General features: G+C 35.1%; 5 protein-coding genes across 7 annotated transcripts; 3 read left to right on the top strand and 2 right to left on the bottom strand.

The window, feature by feature from the left end:
• Nucleotides 1-51: 51 nt before the first annotated feature.
• LOC135840824 (nucleoprotein TPR-like) lies at nucleotides 52-12,464 on the top strand. Of its 2 annotated transcripts, none has more exons than XM_065357539.1 (39): nucleotides 52-440; nucleotides 504-666; nucleotides 730-951; nucleotides 1,022-1,181; nucleotides 1,247-1,421; nucleotides 1,484-1,708; nucleotides 1,777-1,955; nucleotides 2,025-2,237; nucleotides 2,309-2,404; nucleotides 2,482-2,628; nucleotides 2,730-2,882; nucleotides 2,957-3,052; nucleotides 3,127-3,441; nucleotides 3,518-3,790; nucleotides 3,870-4,080; nucleotides 4,157-4,343; nucleotides 4,417-4,699; nucleotides 4,775-5,020; nucleotides 5,102-5,250; nucleotides 5,325-5,451; nucleotides 5,523-5,885; nucleotides 5,976-6,182; nucleotides 6,255-6,479; nucleotides 6,551-6,758; nucleotides 6,831-7,000; nucleotides 7,071-7,181; nucleotides 7,255-7,394; nucleotides 7,475-7,682; nucleotides 7,758-8,387; nucleotides 8,461-8,679; nucleotides 10,389-10,490; nucleotides 10,568-10,658; nucleotides 10,734-10,963; nucleotides 11,040-11,208; nucleotides 11,285-11,404; nucleotides 11,487-11,651; nucleotides 11,729-11,782; nucleotides 11,861-12,115; nucleotides 12,188-12,464. In XM_065357539.1, exons 1-39 carry the CDS (start codon nucleotides 299-301, stop codon nucleotides 12,280-12,282), a joined length of 7,524 nt encoding a protein of 2,507 aa, XP_065213611.1. In that variant the 5' UTR covers nucleotides 52-298; the 3' UTR covers nucleotides 12,283-12,464. The 2 variants fall into 2 exon arrangements, with proteins under 2 accessions (XP_065213611.1, XP_065213613.1); XM_065357541.1 differs by having other exon boundaries at nucleotides 11,487-11,636.
• Nucleotides 12,457-14,895, bottom strand: LOC135840830 (type I phosphatidylinositol 4,5-bisphosphate 4-phosphatase-A). Its single transcript, XM_065357550.1, has 6 exons — nucleotides 14,761-14,895; nucleotides 14,212-14,423; nucleotides 13,933-14,136; nucleotides 13,794-13,843; nucleotides 13,214-13,359; nucleotides 12,457-13,136 (listed from the first exon to the last, which is right to left on the bottom strand). The coding sequence occupies exons 1-6, from the start codon at nucleotides 14,822-14,824 to the stop codon at nucleotides 13,051-13,053; spliced, it is 762 nt and encodes a 253-aa protein (XP_065213622.1). The 5' UTR covers nucleotides 14,825-14,895; the 3' UTR covers nucleotides 12,457-13,050.
• Nucleotides 14,896-15,071: 176 nt separating this feature from the next.
• Nucleotides 15,072-17,176, top strand: LOC135840829 (uncharacterized). Its single transcript, XM_065357548.1, has 5 exons — nucleotides 15,072-15,207; nucleotides 15,287-15,392; nucleotides 15,474-15,541; nucleotides 15,654-15,848; nucleotides 16,382-17,176. The coding sequence occupies exons 2-5, from the start codon at nucleotides 15,377-15,379 to the stop codon at nucleotides 17,090-17,092; spliced, it is 990 nt and encodes a 329-aa protein (XP_065213620.1). The 5' UTR covers nucleotides 15,072-15,207; nucleotides 15,287-15,376; the 3' UTR covers nucleotides 17,093-17,176.
• Nucleotides 17,177-17,986: 810 nt separating this feature from the next.
• On the top strand, nucleotides 17,987-19,647 carry LOC135840832 (phosducin-like protein). Its single transcript, XM_065357553.1, has 2 exons — nucleotides 17,987-18,170; nucleotides 18,346-19,647. Exon 2 carries the CDS (start codon nucleotides 18,348-18,350, stop codon nucleotides 19,125-19,127), a length of 780 nt encoding a protein of 259 aa, XP_065213625.1. The 5' UTR covers nucleotides 17,987-18,170; nucleotides 18,346-18,347; the 3' UTR covers nucleotides 19,128-19,647.
• Nucleotides 19,648-19,874: 227 nt separating this feature from the next.
• Nucleotides 19,875-21,681, bottom strand: LOC135840831 (uncharacterized). Of its 2 annotated transcripts, none has more exons than XM_065357552.1 (4): nucleotides 21,249-21,681; nucleotides 20,665-21,168; nucleotides 20,331-20,577; nucleotides 19,875-20,252 (listed from the first exon to the last, which is right to left on the bottom strand). In XM_065357552.1, exons 1-4 carry the CDS (start codon nucleotides 21,301-21,303, stop codon nucleotides 19,994-19,996), a joined length of 1,065 nt encoding a protein of 354 aa, XP_065213624.1. In that variant the 5' UTR covers nucleotides 21,304-21,681; the 3' UTR covers nucleotides 19,875-19,993. The 2 variants fall into 2 exon arrangements, with proteins under 2 accessions (XP_065213624.1, XP_065213623.1); XM_065357551.1 differs by having other exon boundaries at nucleotides 20,665-21,180.

Here is a 21,681-nt window from a genome sequence, read left to right on the forward strand (position 1 = left end):
ACCCAAGTTTTTATTTCTCATTCCATTGTTCGCTGCCCAAAAAATTTTCCTCTTGCGTCTTCAACTCAACACCGAGTGTTTATAACCGTTCTTTTTTGATCGAAAAAATGTTCTATTTTCTGTAATTTTTACGATTAGTACCAACTTTTAAAGAATCCATTAACTTATTATTCGAACGATCATGTTGTTTTAAGAATTCTGTATGTGTTAAATTTCCCATATTTCATAAATTTCTGGTTTGTCGCGTATAATGCGCATTGTTGTCGCCAACGTGAAAACAACTTGAGCAGAATCCATCATGCTGGAAACGGTCTTACTAGAGGAAGAATATTCCCTCATTCCAGAGGGTATCAGATCGAAAATAGATAAAATCCTTTCCGAAACCTCTGAACGGTATCTGAATGTTACAGCCCTACACGAAACCTTTAAACGGGACCAAGGTTTGTAGAATATTAGCCGCTGTGGTATTTCAAGTCCGAATTATAACGTTATCTCTTTACTAGATGAGGCGGTTGGAGATTTGCAAACCAAGTTAAAGCAGGAGATTGAAAGGCGCGAAAGCATTCAATTGGAATTCGAAAAAACATCTCAGAAATTGAACGAATTCGATGCAAAAGTCGACTCGCTTCAGAAACAGTCTGCACAGTTGAAAAATGATCTCATCTAGTAAGTAATCTTGAGCTGTGAATCTTGTATTTTCTGATTTTAATATACGGTGATACGTTATAGCCATGAAAACGAAGCCAGAACTTACCGTATTCAAAGAGACGATATTGCCGATGAAAAGTCCTCTTTGCAAGCTATTCTCAACCGGCGCAGCAATGAATTGGAAAATTTGAAATCCGATTATGACTCCATCAATGAGAAATATAAACTGGCGGTTCAAGAGAAAATCGAAGCTTTGACTCAGCTTGACGAAATTCAAGCAAAGAAAATTGAACTCGATTTCAAGTTGGTTATCGTATTAATGTTATTTGATATCTTACATGGTTGAATTTCTAAATGTATGATTGAATTTCAGAGAAAAACGATTAGAACAGGAAAAGAATTTGATTAATGAACAAATCAACTTGTTATCCAGCGACGTTACGAAGCATCATGCTGAAATGAGCAATGTAAAACGGGAACATAGCACTCAGTTGATTTCTTTACAAGCGGAAGTCCAACAGAAAAATGAAGAAGTAATCATATATCCGTCCCTTATACGTTTTCATAGAAGTTTTTCTAACTTGAATATTATTTCTAGATCCGTGTTCTTTTGGAAAACGAGCAAAATTATAAAAGGACGATCGAAACTTTGAATGATAAGATAGAAGAACTGAATAATCGTCTTACCGGTCAATCCGAAGTTGAAAACGAATTACGTAACAAGTATGTGGCTGAAATTGAAAGTCGAACGAAGCTCGCCGAAGTTTACAAAGGTAGTATTTTTTTAAAAATTTCACCGCCATTTCGAGCTTGAACTAATCACTTAAATTTATAGAAATGAGTGAAGAATCTGGTAAGAAATGCGAAGAATTAGCTTCAACGGCGAAAGATTTGCAGAAACTTCTCAGTGAAGCGGCTGTTCAATACGAAGATTTAGAAAAACGATACACTATTAACGAAACCACCTATAAAGAGCATCTTCAAAAGAAGAATGACACTATAGCCGCTCTAAAGAAAGAACTGGCTGACGCGAATAACTTGATAGATACCTTGAAACAAGGTATTTTTCACTCGTGACTTAGCATAAAGTTAATTCAAGACGTATATTGATCGTGAAATATTTTTCAGGTCATCTGAACGATACTTTGGAAAACTTATCCCCGCATGCTGCTGCTGCCTACAATATTATGCGAAAAGGACTTACTCTTACGCAGATTTACTCTGAATATGCCAGTGTTTCTGAGCAACTGCTTATCAAGACACATGATAATGAGCAACTTCAAAATACCTTCAAAGCTTTTATCGAAGTGCGTATATAGCAACTTGATTCCGTTCGTTTGGTATTTATATTTTAATATTTTGAAATAATGCTTTAGGAATTGGAAGGTAAAGCCCATATTATTAGAAAACGAAACGAAGATTACGCTGAAGCCATGGCAACTATTGAGAAAATTTCGCAATCGTATGGCCAGTTAGAATTAGACTACGACGTTATGAAAGAAAAACTCTCAGACTCCGAAAGAAATACTGCTCGATTAACGCGAGAAAATGAGAGACTTCACAAGACAATTTCAGATCTAAGCAGACAGGTATTATGATTTGCTTCTTCGCAGATAGTAATAATTGTTTCAATCGGTTTTTAAAATGAGTTTTGTTCTAGGTTTGTTTCTTATTGAAAGAAGTGGAAGAATCTAGGGGTGGCGAAATTTTAATCCGGCAGGTTGGCGATTCGTCTGATTACCTCAACTCCTCTGATGTGAGTAAACTAATTGTGAATGTATTTCGCAACACATAGTTGATATCAAACTAATAAAATCTATATTTTTATGTTAGATTATAAGTAAAAAATTAGTAACTTTCCACGATATACAAGAATTGCAACAGAACAACCAAAAGCTATTGGCTACTATTCGAGATCTTTCAGAAGAATTTGAAAATGCTGAAATTAAGTTGAAAGCTTACAACAAAGAGGAATTGGAGGTAATTTTTGAAATACTTACTGTGATATTTTTATATCGTAGAACTGATAGGTGGAAAAAAAGTGGTGTCATTTACATATGTATTTGTTAATATCATTTCAGACTACTGTGTCAAGCTTGCAGAATTCTATAAGCGAGAAAAACGAAGCATTTGAAAGGCAAGAAAAAATCATACAAATGTTGAAAAATCAACTGAAAATGTACAAATTATTAGGTGCCGATAAAGCGGCTGGAGATCGAAGCTTCAATGAAAACGTAAGTGTAAGGCTATCGATATTAAATTTTCGTGACTGATAAAATCGCTGATTAAATTTTTTGAATTCGAATAGGCCATAATGGATGTTCCGATGATCGAGAGTGATACCAGAAAAGTAGCATCAATTCAAACAAGTGGTTCTGAAATAGAAAGTGCGCATTGCGCTGAGGTAATCTATCGTATTTCAATGCAGTATTTCCATTAAGTTATAAATTATTTATACTATTGAAAAAATGTATTCAGTTGCAGAAAGAACTGGCTGCCAAAAAAAGAGAGATCGCAAACTTGAAAGCCAAACTTGACACCTGCACCAGAGAGCATTCGATAAATGAAAAAATGATGATGGAAAATCTCGAAAAAGCTGAAAAAAGCTTCCAAAAATTATCTCATGATTACAAAGCCCTAATTTCGCGAGCCGAAAATAACGAAGAAAAATGCAAATGTTTCAAATTAACTATTGGATCTCTCAAAGCAGAAATTACTGCTTTGGAAAACAAATGCAAAACGTACTCGCAAACCATCGGAAAACACGAACAAACTATCACTGTTCTTAGAGACGTATGTTCGTTGTGATAGAAATACAAAGTTGAATAAAGTCAGTTCTTCGATAATTAATCAAACGATACGATTTCAGGAAGCCATGAACGCGATGAGCGAATTATCTCGAAGTCAAGTCCTGCTCGAGAATTCTAAACGAGAATGCGCCATGTTAAGAGAATCCGAAGCTAGATTAATCGCTGAAAGAGATGTACTCAGACAAGACAAACAGAACCATGCTTATTTGCTCTCCAACATTGAATCCATCAAAACCAGTATTGAAAGATCCGAATCCGAATGGAAAATGAAAATCGAACAGAAATGGAATGCTGCGGAGCAGGAGTGTAGTGCATTAAGGAGACGCTTGCAGGTAGAAACTAACGATTCAAATATTTTCATGGAATGAGAGCTCGAAGTTTTTGAATATTTCTAATAATTCAATTTTGTAGGACGAGCAAGACCGGTACAATGAAAAAATTGCCTTCTTAGAACAGATTGTGGAATCATCTAAAAGCCGTTTAGATGAAGAGAAGAAATCGAGTACTGATCTTTCTAATATGATAGATTCATTGAAAGCAGACTTGGAAGAAAAAACTAAAACTATCGACGAATTAAAAAGTAAATTGAGAACATCGTCCTCGGAAAATTTCGCTGAAAAAGGTATAATTTTTTGACACCTTTTTTAAAAGAAAGAAAGAAAGCAAAATAATTTATTGTATTGATGAATATTTTTCAGAATTACGAATGAAAAATCTACAAAATAAGTATGAAATGGCATTAAAAGATATCGAGCATTACAAAGGATTATTGGAAGCAGCTAAAAAAGATTCTCAAGAGATTTCTAAATTATCTGGCGATTTTGAAAGTATGCTTGTTTCGGAACGTGAAGTGTACTTGCAGAGCAAAAAAGACATGGAAGCGAAGTAATTTTGATTTTAGGAATTTTTCTCTTCATAGTTATGTTTGAAAATTAACTCGTTCTTTTTCTTTCAACAGGATCTGTGAATTGGCTGGCGAAGTAGCAGGATTACAAAAACAAAACGCTGTGCTTCAAAAACGTGTCAGTGAATTATCAAATCTAAATCAAACATCGATGATTAATCTAAATGATGAATTGATGGAAGAAAAACGCAAATATTTGTCGATGTCTGAAAATGTCAATGCTTTGAAGCAACAATTGGCACATGCTCAAACTGAAATGAAAGCTGCACTTGATGCGAAACTCACCGCCGAAAAGAAATATACCGATGAGATGTTACAACACACCGAAGATATTAAAGTTAGTACAGAAAAAAAAACATTGTCTGGTTCTTCCCAAGCTTTATAATAATTGTATTTTCAATTTTTTGTTTAGGAACTCAAAAAACAGATCGAAGTAGTGGTTTCGTTGCAGAACAGAATAGATCAGTTGACTATCGAAAGAGACGCGGCTATTTTAAGAGCGGAATCTAATATGAGTAATTGGCATGAACAAGAAAACCGAATACGTGATGAAATGCATTCGCAAAATCAACGTTTGAAAGATTTAGTTTCACAAAATGAGCTGCTTTTGAACCAGATTCAAGAATTGAGTTTGAAATTATCGATCAGACAAAGCCAGGTTAGTCGATGAGGAAAATTATTGCAATGCGAATTGTTTTCACTCATTTATACTTTATGTTCGTTGGGTGAAATCTTTCAGGACCCAGCGAAGGATGACAAGAATGCATCAACTTCTTCCGAAGGCGGCGATCGAAACGCTGACAATCTATTACAAGTTATCAGTTACTTGAGACGTGAAAAGAACCTCGCCACTTCTCAATTGGAAACTTTATTATCTGAAAACAGAAGGTAAATTGAATAATCGTCACTATTTTTCAATAAAAAAGAAAGAATTGTCGATTAAAAATGTTTATTTTACTTAGATTGAAGTCTGAAACCGACCTAATTAAACGTCAGTTGGATGAAACTCGCGCTTTACTCGAATCTGAGCAACAAAAAAGTGATATTTCTTCGACAACCGCTGCCAAACATGCCGAATTAATCAATAAGGTAACTTTTTTTTTACTATAGCAATAATTTTACCGTCATAAAAAATGTGCTAATTATTCAATTATGTGCAGGTTCAAACGCTCAACGCTCTGAGTGATAGTAATCGCGTTTTACGTGAAGAAAGAGACAGATATGCTGCTGAATTGAGTGACATCAAAGAGAAATTCGAGCAGGTAGAAAGCCAGACTTTGATACCGTTGAGAAATGAAAACAAGCAAATCACAATGCAGTTGGAATTATTGCAAACGGAGAATATCGGTTTGCAAAAGGAATGCAACAGATGGAGAACTCGTGTTACGGAAATGACTGAAAAAATCAACAAGAATAATTCGGAGGATTTGCAAAAATCGCTTACATTAGAAAGAGACGCGCATAATAAGACGTTGGACGATTTGCGTTCCGTCAAACAAGAGAAATCCAAACTCGAAGATCAGGTTTGTAAATACTATTAGCGTAAATACCTATTAACATTGTACAAATTTGGAATTGAAATTTTGATTTTTTTTTTTTTAAATTATTTCTAGCTGAAGAAATTGCAAAGCCTTCATTCTCGCGTTGCAGCCATTGAAAAAGAAAGGGCTGACTTGATTAGAGAACGTAACGATTTACAAAAAGAATTAAACGAAGAAAAAACTAAAAATGCCAAAGTCACTCAAGATTTCGAAGAATTGCAAAAGACTTTAGGCACTCACGAAACTATGATTAATGATATGAAACAAAGTATTTCTCAAGTAAGTTGAAATGATACAGAGACAATAATTATTCAAACTTTATTGATATTCAACTTCGTATTAATCGTTTAGATAAGATCAATCGCTAAAAGATACAAAAATCAATCTCAAGAATTATTGAAACAAAATGAAGAACTTAAAAGCAAACTAGCAGAACAATCTGCTGCTGCTGCTGCTGAACCGGCTCCTGTAGTTCCTGCTGAAATTCCTCCTCAAGAACAAGATCGCTTGAGACAAGAAGGTAGACAGCAATTGGAAGCTGAGATGGGAAATCGTATTAGAGAACTGAACGAACAAGTAATATTTATTTTACCGAAGAAGCTTATTAAACGAACAAATGTCGAGAAAAAACATTCGCTTCTTTTCAGATAACTGCCAAACAAGAAGAAATTGATCGTTTGTTAACGGAAAATAAAGCTTTGCAAGACACCGTTGTGGAGAAAGAAGTCAGAGCTACGGATATACTGAAAACCGCTCGAAATCGTATTCAGAATTTGGCCAAAGAGGCGAAAAAACATCAAACTGATGCTGAATCGTATAAACAACAAATGCAGCATATTGAAACCGCTACCAGAGGTATTTTAATCGAAATAATTATCTTCAACTTGATGCTAAAGATATCAAAACGTGTTTGTTGACGAATTTCAGAGGAAGGAATCGCTCGTCAAAATGTGATTAAATCAACGTACGAAAATCGTATTTCTAAATTAGAAAAAGAAAAAACTGAAGCTCAAACGGAACGAGATCGTTTAGCTCGTGAGGTTGAAATACTCTCGCAAAGAATTGCGGCGTTACAAAGACAGTTGCTTACGCAACAGGTAAATTTTTCAATCCGATGTAAACTTGACGTGTTTGAAGACGAAATAACTAATAATGGGTGATTTTCAGGGAGTCAAGTCTGCTGTGAATAGCGGCCAAGAAAAAAGCAATATCGAACCACCAACTGCTAATATTAAACCTATGGCTGGACCTTCGTCCTCCGTTGCTAAGTCACAACAGGTAATTCTAAATTCTGAATTTTCCGTAAGGTCTGCGATGCGAATAATTAGTAATGTAATCGTGTTTGGTGTAGAACCAACAATCTGTAGCTGTTACCCCGTGGAGATCGGCTAACGAAACTCCATTCGCTAGCATTAGACCTATGTCAATGCAAACGAGAACAGCAGCTGTATTGCCAACTAGTCAGACTTCTTGTAGTAGCGCCACTCAAAGGTAAATATACATTGAAATTGATTTTAAAAGTCGTAGAAAGCCGTCTCAATTTTTTATTTTTTTAAAAATTGTACTTCTAGTACGGTTCTCGTACCGCCTCAACAACAACTTGTGGATACGAGTTCGAATGCGCCCAGTATTGCTGAAGCATTTTCGTCTTCTCCTTCGTCATCGTCTCATACCGATTATAACATGCCTTCAACCAGCTCTTCCGTTAGCCACACTTCAGCCAGGCAAGTCGTGGTTACTCCAACTCAGCAAGCATCACATTCAGCTGAATCAACTCAAGTGAGTCGACTGACATTCGTCAAAATCGCGCAGATTTTTGAACAATGTAAACTAAACAAAGTTACTTTTTCACAGGATATGGAAGCCGAATGCGGTAACCAAGAATTACCATCCCAAGCTGCACTCTCGAGCCAGCAGCAACCATCGCAAATGTCTCAAAATCAAGGAGCAGGCATTTCGACTCTGTCAATCATCGCTACCCCGTCTGTATCGCAATCTCAAGCACCTACGGTGGCTTTAGTACTTCCCAGAATCGATTTACAAAACCTACCTACCGGCGGACCGTCGCATTTGTCCAATGTACCGGAACAATCGATGGTAGCTAGTAGCCAAACAACCCCAGCTTCTTTGGTATCCGCGTCTAATCAAACCGATTCTTCGAATACGCCTAAAAGAACCGAAACGTATTATCAACAAGACGGCGAAGACTCGAATCCTGGTCAGGTATCGGCCAGTAATCAGCTCAGTCAGCAGCAACCGGTCGTCGCCAGCAGTATCGAGACTGCGCCCGAACAGTCGATTGTCAGTGCTAGTAACCAACAATCTGGCGAGAAAACTGTATCCGAACCTTCGGTGGCGAGCAGCAATGCGAATAGTAGTAATACTGTGACTACGACTCAAGCTGGTCTGAAGCGTTCCAGGGAGACGGAAGGCGAGAGCTCGAGAAGCTCTGGTAGCACGGAAGTTAATTCTGTGCAACCGCAGGTTAGTGTCACGTGATGGCAGAAGATGAAGTTTGTAAGCGGTTTTATAACGAGCGAGTTTTATTTGTTTTTAGGCGAAACGTACTCGTCGCATGGAAACCGTTCACGAAGATATATTCCGAAGCGATGTCGACGAATCGAGTAACGCGGATGTGCTATTAAGGTATGGCGGGATCGATGTGGAATATCAGGTTCCAACATCGTCGCAACGTGATCAAGAATTTGATAATCTAGTCATCGATTCCGAAGGTGAAGATGAGTTGGAGGAGGATGAGCAAGTGCCCGACGATGGTGTAAGAATTTTTTTATTATATCGACGTATTTTTAGCCCTTCAATGTCCGAGAGAGTTCGACCGATAAATTTCAAGAATTTTCATGAGAGAATTTAGGCTGAACTGAACAATTTTAATTATTGAGTATTTCTCACAATATTTACTATAAAAAATTATGTTGATTTTTAAAGCCGAATTTAAAAATTCGAAAAGAAAAAAAGCCAAGGATTAAAATATGCTGTTAAATTTTATCAGCTGAATTTCCATCGTTTTTCTCAATTTTTTAGAATTCAATCTTTTTTTTACTTTTTTAAAACATTTTTGAGGATTAAAAAAATGTTTGTCTCTGAATTTGAAGAAATTTCTGCTTCGAATGAAATAAAATTTTGGGCAAGGAGAAAGAGCTCAAATGTTTTGAAAATTGCTTACAAGGTAACGTCTTGAGGTGTCACTCCGATTTTAATGAAACCGCGATTTTTGGAAAGAGCATAGTCTAAAACCCCCAAAACCGAATTTCCAGCTGCCCAAGTTCATTTTTCGATTTTTGGCGAATTTTTGAAAATTCAAAATTGACTGTTTTTGGCGATTTATGCTTTTTTAAAAAAAAGTACGTACTTGATCAATAAAAATGGTCAAAATAAGTCCCAAAACTAATATTAATTATCCAGATCCAAATTTCACCATTTCCAGCCATTCTGGAGCCTCCAGCGCGATTTTCAATTTCTCCAGAATTTTGAATTTGCTCCAGAAGGCAAGAATATGAAGTTGAGCAGCTAAAAATCGAGTTGTATATTACACTCGACCTGTTTAACGAGTTTATCCACATTTGAGCCGATTTTGAGAGTGACACCTCAAGAATGGTTTTTTGAGGTGTCACTCTCGCTCCAAAACGGCAGGAAATGGTAGAATTTGCGCTCCAGGGATTAGTTCTTGAAGAAATAGAGCGATTCGCGCAAATTTCAAAAATTTCCTCACAAACGGTTATCTTTTGATTTTTTGGATTTTTTAATTTTGAAAAAAGCTGGTCAAAAGACCACTCTTGAGGTGTCACTCCCAAAATCGGCTCAAATGTAGATAAACTCGTTAAACAGGTCGAGTATAATACACAACTCGATCTTTAGCTGCCCAACTGCATAATCACGCCTTCTGGAGCAAATTCAAAATTCTGGAGAAATTGAAAAATCGCGCTGGAGGCTCAAGAGGTTCCCTTGTTAGTTGAAATTATTACTAAAATTTGAAGGAAAAAAATCAAGTTTCAAAAGAATGTGTGTGAAGTTTCCTCTTCGATGAAAGTTTTAAATCATGGGTATATTTTTTGGTCAAGACGATTCATTACTCAATAAGACATGATCATCCGGACCAGGCGACCAGGTCTTCATCCTGATCTGAACCACGGCTGAGATCTTCCGCAGCCAGACCCTCGGCTCCGGTTAGAGCCGTAAAATTTTGTGTTTTGAAGCTTACAATTTTTCCATTACGAGATGAACAATCAGAAAAAAATTTCAGCTGATGAACGTAATCTTTTGGAGAAAATTGAAGAGAGTTTCCACGTTTCAAAATAAGTGATCATTTGAATTCATTTTATCCCCTATATCACAATCCTAATTGTTTAATCCAACTTATCTTATGGAAATTTTTGAATCTCGCAGGCGTTAAAGGATTAAAATATCATTCAATTTGAAAACTTGGTCGAATTAATCTCATTTCGATTTTTTTTTTTTTTTTTGCAGATAATTGATGAGAACGATGACGTACCCGAGGATGTCGAAGATGAAGAAGAATTCGAAAGCGAAGAAGCGTATGAAATGGAAGGCTATGACAGAGAAGAACAGGTGAATGAAACAATCCATTTGACAAACTTGAAATTGTTACCGATTATATGTCTATGTTTATTGTATTTGATTTTTAGGATGCTTCGGTGAATCGTTATCCTGCTTTGGGTCCCGATATCGACGAAGTTCAAGTACACGATCAAGATAACGAAGTTGAAATTATTGACGGTAAAAATGTGGAAAAATCTGTGACCTTTACGGGTTATAGGACCGATTATTAATTAAATTGACATTATTTCGCAGAAGAGAGTAACGAAGTACCAAATCAATCCGGTCGTAGCGACGGTATCGCTATAATCTCAGCTAGACGTGGAATAGAGCAACAAAGTTCCGAAGCTACGAGTAGTGGAAACAATATGAGAGCACAATCGGCTAGTATTACGAGTAATCAATCACCCATTCCATTGCAGTTTGGTCGCCGATCATCGACTATTTCTCCTTTGAATAGACAACCTAATCAACAGCTGTTATTGGTACGTTATAAAAATCTTAGATTAACGATTAATACGTTAGAGGATATTAATTGATCATTTTTGTAAATCGATGCAGTCGCAGGGATTCGAAGATAACGCTGGAGATGATAGCATTGTACCAAGTACACCGACTCTGTGTGTGCCTCGCAGAACTGACGGATTCGGCGAAGCGGTTAGTTCGCCTCATGTACCATCTAGTGGTAGATTCACGTTTTCGGAATCGCAGCCACCGGTTGGTCGAGCAGGTGAGCAGATTTTTGCTTCGAGTGTTGAAAAATGAAGTGTTATATGAGATCTAAAATACCACGATATGATTCGCAGGTGTCGCTTTAATGGTCTCAGAGGGTATTGACGATACAAGAATGGATCTGAGTCAGCTCGAAGATAATGCCGGCACTGGCAGAAGTGTTCCTTCGACTCCATTGCAATCGTCTCCTCAAGGTACGTACTGAATTTTAGTTACGTAATGAAGTGACTCATCGGTATTCGAATTCACTCTACATGACGTTCGTTATTTTTTTAGAAGTTGATCGTATTGAAGTAGGTCAAAGTGTCGAAGATAATCAACCACTCAATGAAGAGCTTTCCTGTAATACAAATAACCAACAACAACCGCCGCCTGAAGATATTCTCCTTGACAATGTTGCCTATCACGGCGAACCTGCCGATAATGGTAATGACTTGAGAAGTTCGTTTCGTTTCATGATCATGAATTTTGCCGGTGATACGATTTATCTTGACGCTTTGTTTATTTAATTTTTATAGAGCTCGAAGCAGCTAACGATTCTGAGAATTTAGTCGACGAACCTACGGATCAAGGTATGTTTTCTGAAATACTAGAGTCGAGAAAGAACTCGCGTATCGAACATTGAAATTTTAAATCGCTCAATTTCGTAGGTGTAACATCAGACAGCGGTCCACCAGATCAACAAGTTGCTGGCACATCTCAAAATGTCCCAGACGATGTTGAAGAAGGCAGAGAAGCTGAGGCAGCAAGAAGTCACGATATTCAACAGATTCCGCAACAAATTCTCACCACGGGGGGTACCGCCAGACGTGGTGCAACTCGTGTAGGAAGAAGTAGAGCCCGTGGAGCACAGTCTTGGGAGAATGCTACCATCTCCAACACCCAAGAACAAAGCGCCAGTAGAGGTACGTATACGTTTCGAATCGCTCAATATGTTGATCTTCTCGATGTGTATTAATTCGAACGTGAAATTACAGGAACGCAAGCACGTGGCCGAGGTGGTAATAATCCAAGAGCTTATCGCAGAGGTAATCGAAGACAACGTTCGTGGACTCCGTTTGGCAGGTATTAATTTATATGTTCCGTCGGCAAGTTTTACGTGTAATTTGATTTTATTATTTTTTTCAATAATGTAAGTATTTGTAGCGATTATTATTATTATTTTTATTAATTTGTTGAATGATTTTGTGCTGATTTTTTTTTCGATTAAGAATTAGGTAAGAATGAAATACACAAATACAACGAATACGTTTACGAAGTTTTTTATTGAAATGAAAGAAATTATAATTTGGTAATAAATCTCTGAGATAATGATAATTTCAATCTTAGAAAATACCGTGTTAGCAACTTGTACTATATTGTCGAGGTACTTGAATTTTTACGTTTTAAAAATATTCTCAGCTGTTGACCAAGGTGTATGATGACTGATGAGTAACCATGGTCAATATTTTCTTCGTTTTCCATCAAAATATTAGATATAATAGCCATCGCGTAACAAATAAATCGTACGTACTTAGAAAAAAAAAATACAAACTAGACGAAAAAAACATGGTAAAACATATTTTTATTATTTAGCTTAAAAAAATAATAGTATCACAAAGTAAGTTAAAAATTAACAAATAATTATGATAAATTTGAGGAGGCGACTTGGTGAAATAAGTATTCATAGATACCGGTACAAATTTACATAATCTACGATATAAATTGATAAAGGAAAAAAAGATATCAGATATAAATGAAAAAAAAATGTGATTATATCAACTACTACTTAGCATCAATAATAAAGCTTATATCCGGTGAGGAATGTTTGAATAATAATTTACGTTTTCAAAACTTTGAATCACGCTGGTCCTTCTATCTCACTCACTTTCATGGTGTAAAAGTATATACTTCGAGCAAAACACAACGCCGTCACTACGCAAAGCCCTGAAAAATAAAAAATTCATTCAGCAACTATGAAGAGTAACCTTTGAACGTGGTTGTGTTTGTTGATAATCACTCACCGATATACAGAATGTAGTGAAATACGCCGGTTCCTGAATGACTAGATGTGACCCAATATATGACGCCGAAAATTGACAGTGAAATTAATCCTAGCACGAGGAAAAAGGTTGCACGTCCACGGGCAAATTCCGGTCCAACCGACGAACTGTAACATAAACCGACAATACAACTTTGATAAACATTGCACTTTCATAATACTATTTACCAAGCTAATTATCGCTCAGTACTATTTTTATTATTAGTTATACGCGTTTAGGCACCGCAGCGAATGAATCATTCACGATAAGGAAGTAAAAAGCGTAATTTTATAATCGAAGAATTTACGAATTTTATAAAGGCGAGCGAATTATTTGCTCAAGAGTTAAGTTCCTTCAAATAGCACTTCGTTTTGTACTTGAATGTAAAATCGATAACCAGACATTTAAAAAATTAGTCTTGAAAAGCGTTTAAATTTAACTCACTTATGAATTCGAAGTTTATCGAATTTTTGAACGAATATTTATCACTAATAACGACCTATTGTTACTTGTAATGAGGTTATGCTTATACATTTTTAATTTTTCATACGTCTAAACTTACACTTTTCTACAACGCGGACATCTTGCCAATGCATTCGTTAAAGTATTGAACTGTAAACAAGAATAAAACACACATGTATAACCATCGACTACACAATATACAAATGTGCAAATAAAACATAAATCAAAATATTAATTACTAGAAACAGTTCTGAACAGTGTCGACATGTTACTCTACACATGCCCGGCGTTGGTGCCGGCGGTGTACTGGGAGTACCCAAATTTATTATCCGTTTGCAATTAGGGCGCGGACAAGCGATTCTTCGGGATGATTCTTTACATACCAATAAACAATTACAGGGGCATCTGACGTATTTTTTACCAGCCGGAGCTTGTTTGATTGGCTGAAATAGATTCAATCAATTTAGATGCTCTAATTATTTATATAAGTACGTAATCGACCGTGGATGAAAACTTACCGAAGCTTCGTTGCAAAATGTACATTTCACAACGAACTGGTCATTTTTATCGGAAATGTTGATGGATTTTTGGCAAACTCGACAGGTTATTATGTTTGGATCTTGACCAATCCTGTGAGATTTCGAAATGATATCTGTATTGTTGAAAATGTCTTTAGGGGTTCGAATAGCGGTGTCGTATGACGGCGGCGCTTCTTCAGTCTGACCTATGACTGGAATTTTATAAATAGAAATTGAATTTCGCAATTATACACAAAGGAATTGTTTAGATTGAGTAGTATTAGATAATAATGGGATACGAAAGTATCAGTAGATAGATCGTATTTCATTGAGTGGTGGTGTACAAATATTTGCAAATAGGTATTGAAACACACCATCGAGAACACACAGTAGGTAGCTCATTAAGCAGCAGCAAGTTTTCTGACTGCATCAGAGAACTCGAAATTTTGATGTAAATAGTTGATACACCATTAGCTAATGAGACGATTCTATTTACATTCAAACATTGACTATATGTATATAAGAGTAAATATTATAATGGGAGTTTACCTTCCACGCCGGACGCAGTTTCATCGACATTGTAAGACAATAATAATGGCCTATTTTCATTCATGTTGTAAATAAATATGAACCAACGGAATGATCTCAGACTTCGTGAAAAAACATCAATAAAAATATAAAACAGAAATTATTACTTCGAAATGTAATGCATGCGCGGTTGACTACGGTCAGAATAATCTCGATAATTTCACTGCGGTAAGAAATATTCCACTTTTCTTTGAAGACAAAAATAAAAGTGATTAACACTTCTTTATCAATTAAAACCATAAAAACCTATCATTTATCATTGTTGAAAATTTCTTTGTGAAGATCGGTTTTTTGGAAAATCCACTGACATCGATTTCATTCAGGCAAATGGATTGGACTCGATAGACTCGATTTCGATTGGACTACTACATCACCAGAATTTATTTTGTCAGCTTGCAGGTGGATGAGGTGCAATTATTACGTTATAAAAATAATAATTAATAAATATTTGATGAGATTCTAATTTCTGATATCAACATTTTTGTAGATGATTCAAACTCCTCGAATTTCAACGAAGAAGGTATGATCATTTATAGAGTAACGGATTGTCTTTAAGGTGTGTTAATTCTCAGCAAAGATGGGTGACAGTAAAGGTAAATAAAATAGTCTGTCGCTACGTTATAAAAATATAAATATTTGATGAGATTCTAATTTCTGATATCAACTTTTTGTAGATGATTCAAACTCCTCGAATTCCAACGAAGAAGGTATGATCAACGTATCGTGGAAAGAATTGAAAAAAGTATGTATCTACCTACTTATCATTTTAAATTTAAACAATCTGTGTAGATTTATATATAATTTACCATTACCTACTCAATTTAATCATATCACTCGATCTTTATAATTTTAAGATGATGAAATCGCAGTTTCCTAATCACAAAGAGCTCCATGAAGCTTACAAAGCTGTGAAGGCAGAGTTTCGGAAGCGCGAGAAAAAAATTGTAGAACTACAGGTCAAGTTGTCAATAAAAGAAAAAACTGAAAAGGAATTGCTGGATAAGGTTATAATATTATCGCAACGAGAAGGAATTTTAGAAACAGACAAAGTAAGAGAACAGTCATAATATTTACTCACAAAAGTTGACATTTGTAGCAATTGGTATCGAGTTTTCGTTTTGCTCATTCTTACCTTTCTGAAGGAAATATGGATACTTTCCAAAGGCGTTGTTTTATTAATTCGAGATCTAATTATCTCAATACCAGTTGAAAATTCGTGACTGAAAATGAGGTCTTGTTTTTGTTTTTTCACGCAAGAGCTATTTCTGATCGAATTTCCCCTGTGTTAACAAAGTATCGTGTTGGAAAGATTCTTCATTCAAATTTTCTTGCGATAGTCTACATTATTCTATTTAATTTTTTCGGAAAAATTACCTATGTAGTGCTGGAATGATTCATGAAGTATCTGGGTTGTAGATTCGATGCAAAAAGTTAATTTCATTGTTTTTAGATCCAGGTTGACTAACCTGTTTTCAGGATTAAAAACTTTGTCGTAGGTATCGATATCAATTGTATTCAAATTCAGTTTTTAATGGAAAAAAATTTTATCATTATCGAAAGTAATAGTACATGCTATTTTCAGGTTAACCTTCTACGTGAACAGTTACCGCTGCGAGGTATGATGGCTCTCCGAAAGAAAATTGAAATGTTGGAAATCTGTTTCGCCATCACCTGTGAATTTGCTGTTGCAGAAATGCAAAAGGAAATTATTTCTTACGTGAAGAATAAAAAAGACGAGGCTATGAATGAAATCCACAAAAAACTGGAAAAACTTGCTCAAGAAAAAAGAATGGAAGCGTTGAACTATTTCAATCAAACCACTACAAAAAGTTTGGCTGAATTTATGTTTTCGCACTGGAAACAAAGTGTTCAGAAAAATTTGGAATCATGTTCACTTTTGGATAATGAATGTAAAAAAATTATCGGAGATCTTATTTTAGACACCAAAAAAGAATTAGACGATATAAATATGTCTGATCAGTATCCAGTACAGTTTGATGACAGATTTATCAAATGGATGTTCTACCTGCTATTCAGTCAGGACAGAAGAGCGAAAGCCATTAGGACATCCATAAATGATGATCCGGAATTAGATTTGTTCTCATTTTGTTGTTCAGTTGCAGATCTATATGCTTTAAGCTCGACGTACCATCTAGGATCGTCATCGATTATCGACCAAAACACTGTTAGTGTTGGTGATATTTTGTCAACATTACGGATACATTTAGAAGTTGACGATGTTATTTCCTTGAAGTCGGCGGAAATTTTATTAAATACTTTTACCTTTTTATAAAACTAAAAAATAGATAGGAACTATATAAATGTATGTTTTTAAAAACATTAATTGGAAAATATAATTTTTGAAATTCCTTTTTTATTCCCTTTTCAAAATTAGTTTTTTTGTGTAAAATATAGCAAATTTTCGTCTTTATTTAATTTATCTATTTCTTTGCTGATGGATACTCTACATACATAGGTATCGCGAAAGTTTTGCGTAGGCGTAGGCTAAAATAACATGATGGTGAAATTGTATTTGATTTGGGAAGCTGAAATTATAGATTCAGTTGATGTTAATTGTTCTCCAAATTTGATTTGCTAAATACTAAAATACATATTAAATAATCAAAAAGAAATAATCATGATTTTAAGAGAGGGAAAAAAATGAAAAGTACGTATTACACAGTACTTTATTGCCGTTGGCAAGTCAGTGGCCTTGTGATTCCAGATACATGGGTCAATGACCTTGAAAAGTCAGACAGACAGATAGACGACCAATCGACCATGAGAGGCCAAATCGAATCAAACAGACTGGTCAATATAATATAACCTTAAAAGATCAGGCATGCAGACAAATGACCATGAGAATTGAAAGGTTAGACAGCTAGGTCAGTGACCTTAAGAGGCCACTACGCTAGTCAGACGGGTCAATGGTCTTTAAAAGTTAGTCAGGCAGATAGACAGACAGACGAGAAGGCAACCATCTCACAGAAATTATTCAAATAAAATCTGTTAATCCGATGATGATGTAACCCGAATAATTATTACATTTTTCAATTGCACCATTTGCACTGCATCCCATCAACTTGCGATCTGACAAAATAAGTTAGTCACGTGCGAGTACGAAAAGTTGCCTCCTTTGAATTGGAAGGCGTTCACGCAAAAATTGGGATTTCTGTATCAAAACGTCTATGCGTAAAAACAAAAAATAAACATCGACATCATTTCTGATAATTTTGAGGTTTGGGAGATTTGGGTGTAAAAATCAAACTGTTGAAGTATTTGCTGGTACTTATTCGGGTTGCATTTTTATGTCAGTGTTTGGTGCAAATCATTAAAATTCAGTAGTGTATCAAGTAAAAATTCTTGAACAGGTAAATTTACTTAACTACTACATCGATTTTTCATTGAATCTAATGTGCAGTAAGCCTACTGCATAGATAATTCACAAACAAAATTTCGACAAATTAGACAGTCAACATTTCAAACTGATAGCTACGTACTCGTCCTCGTACTCCTAGTTGATTTCACGAATTTTATTTGTTTCAGTCATGACCACTTTAGACGATAAATTACTGGGAGTGAAGACCCACTATTACTGCGACAGCGGTAGCGAAAGCGAAAACGATAGCAGCGACGAAAAAGAACCAAATGACAAAGCAACTTTGCAAGATGAAGCACCACCTCCAGTAGACACCGAATGGAATGGTTTGTCGAAAAACACTGGTCCCAAAGGTGTTCTCGAAGACTGGCAACAGTATCAAGAATTAGCTCGCAAACAGCGAGAAGTCAGCGAAAAGGAACGATTGGAACTATGTAAAAAGTTAGCTCTAGTTTGCAGACCCGAAAGTGAAGATAACGATGAATCTGAAGAATTCTTACTCGAGTACCGAAAGAAAAGAATGCAAGAGATGATGTCGCAGTTCGGCACTAAAAACGTATCATTTGGCTCTGTATTTGACATCAAGTCACCGAACGATTTTCTCAGTATGATCGACGAAGAAGATAAAACTACAACGATTATTGTACACGTTTTCGATAATAATCACTCGGCGTGTAAGAAAATCAACGATATGTTAATTATCCTCGCTGACCAATACAAAGATGTCAAATTCTGTAAAGTTTTGAGCACAGCTGCTGGTTTAAGTTTGAGTTTTAAGATATCGGGAGTTCCAGCTTTCTTGGTTTATAAAAATAAACAAATTATCGGCAATTTTGTCCGTGTCACTAATGAACTTGGAGATGATTTTTGCGAAGGCGATATTGAAAACTTTCTCATCGAGCACGGTATTCTCGGTGACGGTGTAGTATGTCCGGCGATCGCCCAGTAATTATTTTTTAAAACTGTGATTTCATCGAATATAAATGAAAATAACGGTTGATTATACCCTTTCTCTCGTATTATGTTCAGTTTTGAAAAGTATTTTCTTGTGATCTTCACGTTATTATTTTCTTAGGAGTTTTTTTTTCTTCTGTTTTTTAAACAGATTTTGATTAATTTGTATGTACTTACACTTACGTGCAGCACTGCCTCCTTTAAATTGGATTTACATGAAGTTTTTAATCTAACGAATATAGTTAAAATGATTTTCGTTTTTTAAAATAAGTTTCTACATTTAAGTCTAGTCATAATTTAAAAAGTCATTGCTCATTTGTGAAGTATGATTCATCTTGAATGAGAAAGGAAAATATTTTAAAGTAGATATTTACATATTATAAGAAGAAGCTGCATGTTTCGTAAAGTAGATCGTTCCCTGATTGGAGATTATTGTTATTGTGACTTTTTCATTTTGGAATATTATTCTTGTATAAATTATGAAGTGTTTTGATAATATAGTTTCATAACGATTAGGTACTTAATTATTATTATTCCCCGGTAAGAAGGGAGAAAAGCTGCGACAGATTTCGTAGTTTTAAAAAGATTTTTTTGGAAAAATCATAAAAATGCATGAAGAATATCTCGTTAAAACTTCCTGTTGGATGGTGAATCATGAACCGTACATGCGAGGAAAAAACATGATAATAGCATCGACTACTGATTAGAAAAAATGTATGCAACTCTCCATAAATAATCCATAATAATTTAAAACTTTTAATGAGTAATGCTTCAATCTCTTAAATTAACGATAAGATAGTATTCTAAATTCAATCACGTACAATGAAACAAAAAATAAATTTACAAAAATTGGCTTCTATGTTACGATGCTTTTTGTAACTGTTGCAAAGCCCAGCACTTATGCTTATAACTCTCTCTCAATTCGATAAATTCTTGTAAAATATCATCAAATTTTGTGCCCTTCAGACTTTCATATTCTTGTTTTTTAATTTTCAATTTTTCTAAAGAGTAGCGAATTTTATCTAGAGTTCCATTCAGTTCTTGATGCAATATTTCGACAGCTTCGTTGATTTTATCATCTTGTTGTACGATTGCATTCTCTATCATGTAATTTAAATTTCTATAGATAAAAAAAAAGTGGATTAAATCATCACATTTTCAATATAAATACCCCAAAAATACAAACGAAACAACTCACTTCATTTTTAGTTCTAAAAGTTTGATCCTCTTCTCTAAGCAATCGACTTCTCTTTCGTACAATTCTTGAAATTTAGTTTGCCACGTATTATACACGTCGTCGATCAAATTAATTATTTTCATTTGTTCGTCTTTACACGAAGATATACACGTTGAAATTTTTTCTACTGTATTCAGCACAGAAGCCTTTTCTTCGGTTAAAATGCTCCCAGGTAAAGTTAAAGCTGAACTTTGACGAGCTAAGAAATCTGTTGGAAAAAAGAAGTAGATTGATTACTCATGTTATAATACATATATCGGTAAACAAGAAATTATGCAAAAACGAAAATACTTACCAGAGAGAAACTTGTACTCGTTTTTCAGTTCAGATAATTTCTTTGTAAACGGTTCGCGAAAAGCTAAATGAACCATTGACTTTTCTTCGTTACTCAAATTGAATTCGTTTCCGGGAACATTAATACTCAATAATCCCAAAACACCGCTGTCGTCGTCTAGTGTTTTCATTAAATTTGAATATTTCAGTTTTTTAGAACACTTATCTTTGACCGATTTGAACAATTTTGAGACATCGCTATCGAAAACTTCGTCCATTGTTTCTAACATGAATCTAGATTTATTTTGTTTCGCTCGTATATAATTGATTTCATTCTGTAATTTTTTATAATTCCGAATTTTATCTTCCAGCGATTTATTCGACAAGTGTTTGCTCTTCAATGTTTCGCAGAATGAATCTTTGAATAAGTGATCGGTGAAGTCTAACGTATTATTGAAATCGCAGGATTTATCAGTATTTGAAATAATAGACAGGTTATCGCTGACATTGGATTCACTGAGGTAGTCTGCAACAAATCCTGATAGTATAACCGATGTGAGTTGATGAAGTTCATAATCAATGACGATTAAGAATGAGAAAATTTACCTGGCATAGTGATGTTTTCGATTGTTTCATCGTTGAAAGAGATTTCAGACAGCATGGTGAAAGTTGCTGCGATGAAATTGAACAGCTATGATTCAATTCAACGGATGTATAACTATACGAAATAATCAGCTTTTCGGAGCATCAACTTGTTGATTTTCCTATCGACAACGACTGTTTTCATGTTTTAAATTGAACAAATTTTTCTTATCAGTAAAATTTTAATAAGCAAAAAATTGACACTTCTTGATGTTGAATGAATTAAATCAAAATCGGTTGATACTTCTGAAATGAACATAGATGAGCCGATGAGGAAGAGATTTGTCAAATATTTCGGCAACTTATAACAAATAAATAATGAAGAAAATTTTAAAAAGAAATGAAAATGGAAAAGAAAAGAAATTTTCAAAAAATTCAAAATCACCAACAACAACAA

This window comes from Planococcus citri, chromosome 3 (assembly GCF_950023065.1).
Source record: "Planococcus citri chromosome 3, ihPlaCitr1.1, whole genome shotgun sequence".
Classification (NCBI taxonomy): domain Eukaryota; kingdom Metazoa; phylum Arthropoda; class Insecta; order Hemiptera; family Pseudococcidae; genus Planococcus; species Planococcus citri.